General features: G+C 31.9%; 1 protein-coding gene across 2 annotated transcripts in view; it reads right to left on the bottom strand.

Annotated features, from left to right (window-relative positions):
- LOC106884520 (phospholipid-transporting ATPase ABCA7) overlaps positions 1 to 4,715 on the bottom strand; it is a 289,592-nt gene that overhangs the window by 104,237 nt on the left and 180,640 nt on the right. For both annotated transcript variants that reach the window (XM_052969717.1, XM_052969718.1), the window contains exon 27: positions 2,015 to 2,087. In XM_052969717.1, the coding sequence (XP_052825677.1) occupies positions 2,015 to 2,087 (73 nt within the window). The remainder of the gene's footprint in view (positions 1 to 2,014; positions 2,088 to 4,715) is intronic.

Genomic DNA, 4,715 nt, shown 5'->3' with positions numbered 1-4,715 from the left:
CCGCACGAAAACGGCCACGCTCGAAATGGTGTCTTTTATGTGCCACCCGCACAAGCCAGTCCAGGGGCACTGGCAACGATCTCGCTCGAAAATCCTACAGGAGCCAGTCAGGCGGTACTGGCAACGGCCACGCTCAAAATGGTGCATCTCATGTGCCACCCGCACAAGAACCAGTCCAGGGGCACTGGCAACGATCTTACTTGGCTTGCCGGGTCTTCTCACGCACAGCCCATTTCCAAAGGTCTCGGTCCGTAGTCATCGCCTCGGTGAGGCCCAATGTACGAAGGTCTTGCCTCACCACCTCAGCCCAGGTCTTCCTGGGCCTACCTCTTCCACGGGTTCCCTCAACTGTTAAACATATATGTGCAAAAACACATACACTATAACACAAACATATAATCAATTGCATTATATGTCTGCATACGTATATGTGCTATGTATATGCACACATGCATGTGTGCGTTTGTGGATATGTATTTCCCTCAACATAAATAATGATGTTAAAACATTCTTTAAAACAAACAGTTGCTTGTGATTGTGTCACAAATATAAGAAAAAACTGAAGAAGTATAGGTAAGAGATCTGAAAGGTAATTAAAAGATAAAAAGAAAAAAAAAAGGAAACAAGGAAAATACTGAATAATTTAAAGCATTAGAAAATATTCAATAAAAGTATCTGATGTCAGATAATAGTGACAGCTGCTGAAAATGTGAGCAGAACAAGTAATTTGGTAAATACTGATATACAAGAAGCCAATAAAATTTAGGCTAAAAGTTATGCGTTGTGTCACTGAAAGTGACTTAGAATATGACAGGGTTTGTAAAGTTAATGGTGAATTGATAACAGTGAAACAGTGAAACAAATGACCTGACACAAACACTACTAATCATTGGAAAATAAATGTACATAGAGAACACAGCTGAAGTTAATTAGGGTAAAAGGTCTAATTACTATAATTTAAAAAGCAGTATTGATAGAAGATAGAGCTTTGGTGGAGAAAAAAATCTGATGTAGAAATCATATAAGCAAGGAAAAATCTTGAGAAAAGATAGAAAATGTATAAAGAGCCTATTAGGAAATTCTTAGCCATACTTTGTGAATGAATAAATTTATCATTCAGACTTAAAAAAAAAAAAAAGAAGTTAATAGCGTCTCTGGAAAATTAACTAAATAAATAAAGTATTAGAATATGATATTCTTATGTGTAAAAAGACTAATGTAAAGATCAATAGGAAACAACAAAAAATAAATGGAACAGATGCAAAAAAGCAAAAACCAAAAAAAAGAATCTTTGATGTGTTTTTAGTTTCTGTATCAAATAATAGGAAAGACATTGATCAAACTGAATTACTTAAAAGAAAGTATATATATAAAAAAAAAAAAAATGAATGAATAAATCTAAATTGAAAATGGCTAGAATAACACAAAGAGTTTACCAATTCATCAGAAAGGATGTAAGGATGAGATAAAAATAAATAATGAAGATTGAATACACCAGTCAAAACAGCTTGTGAAAGAGTTACAATAAAAACACCAGTTTAGCCATTGAAGTATATGTTAGAAGTGATTTGCAAGATAATAGTTTGTTTCAATCTTCAATTGTGTTTCCTTAGAACAGATAAAAATACATCATGATACCAAAAGAAATCAATAATGGATAACTTCTAAGTACAATGGTAAACCAAAGATCTGTATGTTGGATATAAATAAAACACCTCAATCATCTCATTTCCTTTGAGCCATTTCATATGAGTCAAGACCCTTATTATTAACATTAGCAAACCAGTTCCGGACCCATTTGCCTTGATATATTCTGATAGCTGATTTCAGTTTTCAAAAGGGGAAATCACACATAATAAATTACCATTTTCAACAAACTTATGTTGCAAAAAAAAAAAAAAAAAAAAAAAAAAATCTCAGTTTCTTAAGTCATTTTATATCAAAGCTTTTATCCAAGCTATTAAATTATTTTTATTGAAGAACAAAAGAAACAACATAGTATGTATACTTATACCATCTGTATTCTCTAATTCATAAGCTTCAATATTTTCTCTTTCAAAGCAGCCTTCAGTTACCTTCAAAAATACCTGTTTAAAAAAAAAGGGGGAAAATACAAAGATATTTGAATAGTAATTGAAATGGTAGAATGCACAAATTGCATGCCTTGCTTTCTGAGTTCAAATCCCACTAAGATTAACTTTGCTTTTCATTATCCTGAGGATGGTAAATTGATACCAGTCATATTTTAACCTTCTGGTTACCATATTTCTGTTGAAATACACTGTCATTGATGCAATAAATTTTGAAGAAAATAAAAATCATTTAGTAAAAAAATTTTGTCATTATTGAGTCTGTGCTTGGAACATAAATTAACATGAAAGTTCAATGGAAAGTTTTAATAAAGAACATTTTAAATCAGGGAGTCTGAATGATATAACCAGGATCACTTTCAGGGTTAAGGCTGAATCACTTATCTGTGCCCTCCCCAGTACAAATTTATGGCATTATATTATCATTCTGAGTTCAAATCCTGCTGAAATCAACTTTACTTTTCATCCTTCTGGAACTGATCAATTAAATGAATTACAAGTCCCTAGAAATCAATGGCCTTATTAATTTAGCCTTTTATTTCCAAAAATTGTCAAAACTCTATCTCACAGACATAAATGGTACTTCATAAAGAGCATCAACAACAGATGATGTAGGTGTGCAGGCAACTGAAGAATTGCAGCTGCTCCCATTAATATTACACTTTCTGGGTGTCTTCATTCACAAGGGCACCTTACAAGAGTGATGCTATTTTCATTGTCACAGATATACAAGATACTATGAAAGGTTCACTGTCTGTATGTGATTTCAAGAAGTTGGATTTAAATTATAGTGAGTGGGAGAGCTGGACTTTATCATTATTATTATTATTATTATTATTATTATTATTTTTTCAATAATTATTATTAAGACGGTGAGCTGGCAAAATTGTTAGTATGCTGAACAACATGCTTGGTGGCATTTCTTCTGGTTCTTTATGTCGTGAGTTCAAATTCTGTTGAGGTTGACATTGCTTTGATCCTCAAAGGGTCATTAAAACAAGTACCAGTTGAACATTGGGGTTGAGATATCCTACTAACCACCTTCCCTGCAATTTCAGGCCTTGTGCCTACAGTAGAAAGGATCATCATCATCATCATTATTATTATTATAGTTATTAAGGTGGGTGAGCTTCCTATATCTTAAATTAAATTTGACAGTTTTTTGCAAAACTGACCGAACTGTTGTGCAATAAAGGAAAATAATAATTATAGATGAAAATATATAAAGAAAGAAAAGTTTTTAAAAATCACACACACACACAAATCAACATGAAACAATAGAAACAGTTGAAGAGGAACAATTTCTTTTAAATAATGAAATTTCTCCCCAAAAAAATAACAAAAAAAAAAAATGCAGAGAGCAAGGATGAACTAAGATTCATAGTTCTTTAAATATCAAACAAATAGTTAAGAGACACAATTATGCATCTGTAGTGCCATGAACTCTTTGAACACATAATGCCATAAAAATACTAAGGTTTAGGATATACACAGCATGCAAAAGATAGATTGCAAGTAAAATTAAAATTAAGATATTATACTGAATTTTAAGATGCACAACTTCGAGATATTGGCATTGTTCAACACCAAATGCTTAAAAAGATGTTTAACGAGACATTTGGTTGAACTCAAACTTAGTGTGAGAAATATCTAACTGAATGGAATCATGGAGTACTGAATTAACCCTAACCAAAAAAATCTTCCATGATTTATTTCTTTTAATTATATAGTGTTTTAATTACTGGGTCTTTTAGGGGCATAGCATGGGATATACAAGGTGTTTAGATTACATACAACAATCAGTTTATATAAACATGTTTGCTATAGTCAAAGGTATGTTACATTTAAGAAAGTGAACAACCAATTTGGTTGCTAGACAGGGCAGCCAAAACCCACACTACACCACAGCTAGTACTTTAATCTTAGCTAAATTAAATTATTCCTCTCCCTTATCAATGCTCTCTCTCTCTCTCTCTATCTATCTTTCTCTTTATCATATATTTAACATTCAATTCACAGAAAGTCTTTTACTTTCTCTAGCTCTGCCTTTCTCACAAAACATCACTTTAGAAATACCTAACATTTTAAAAGTGATCCCAACATCAATACTTCATTACCAGAATGCATTAACAACACCAGTTTCTGGTAAGAAGACAAATTGCAGACTGAGGCAATACCAACAAGAAAAGATATTTTATTCCTCTTAAGACAGGATCAGCATTCTGTAGGTTTTAGAAGAAAGAAAAAAGGAAAAAAAAATCCTCACTTGTCTAATCAATTCCATACACTCCTGCTCCTCAGCAAAGTAATTCTATTACTCTTCTTCTTTCACAAGACAACATAGTAAATACAAGTTGTCAGTTTCATAACAAGTCCTAGCTAAACATCTTAACCTTAATTTTTTCTTCATCTCTACTAAGGCACTCAGTGTACATGAAACTACTGAACAGATGTGTGTGTAGACACAAATATATACACATGTATATTCACTCACGCATATATATAAATATTTAAATGTATGTTTGTGTGTGTGCATATATATATATTTATATATATATATATATGTTTGTATGTATGTATGTATCTATATGTGTGCGTATGCATATATATATATTTATATATATA

Source organism: Octopus bimaculoides, chromosome 7, assembly GCF_001194135.2.
Source record: "Octopus bimaculoides isolate UCB-OBI-ISO-001 chromosome 7, ASM119413v2, whole genome shotgun sequence".
NCBI classification, from domain to species: Eukaryota; Metazoa; Mollusca; class Cephalopoda; order Octopoda; family Octopodidae; genus Octopus; species Octopus bimaculoides.
Note: the sequence above shows the minus strand (reverse complement) of the source record. Positions and strands in the feature narration are given on the sequence as shown.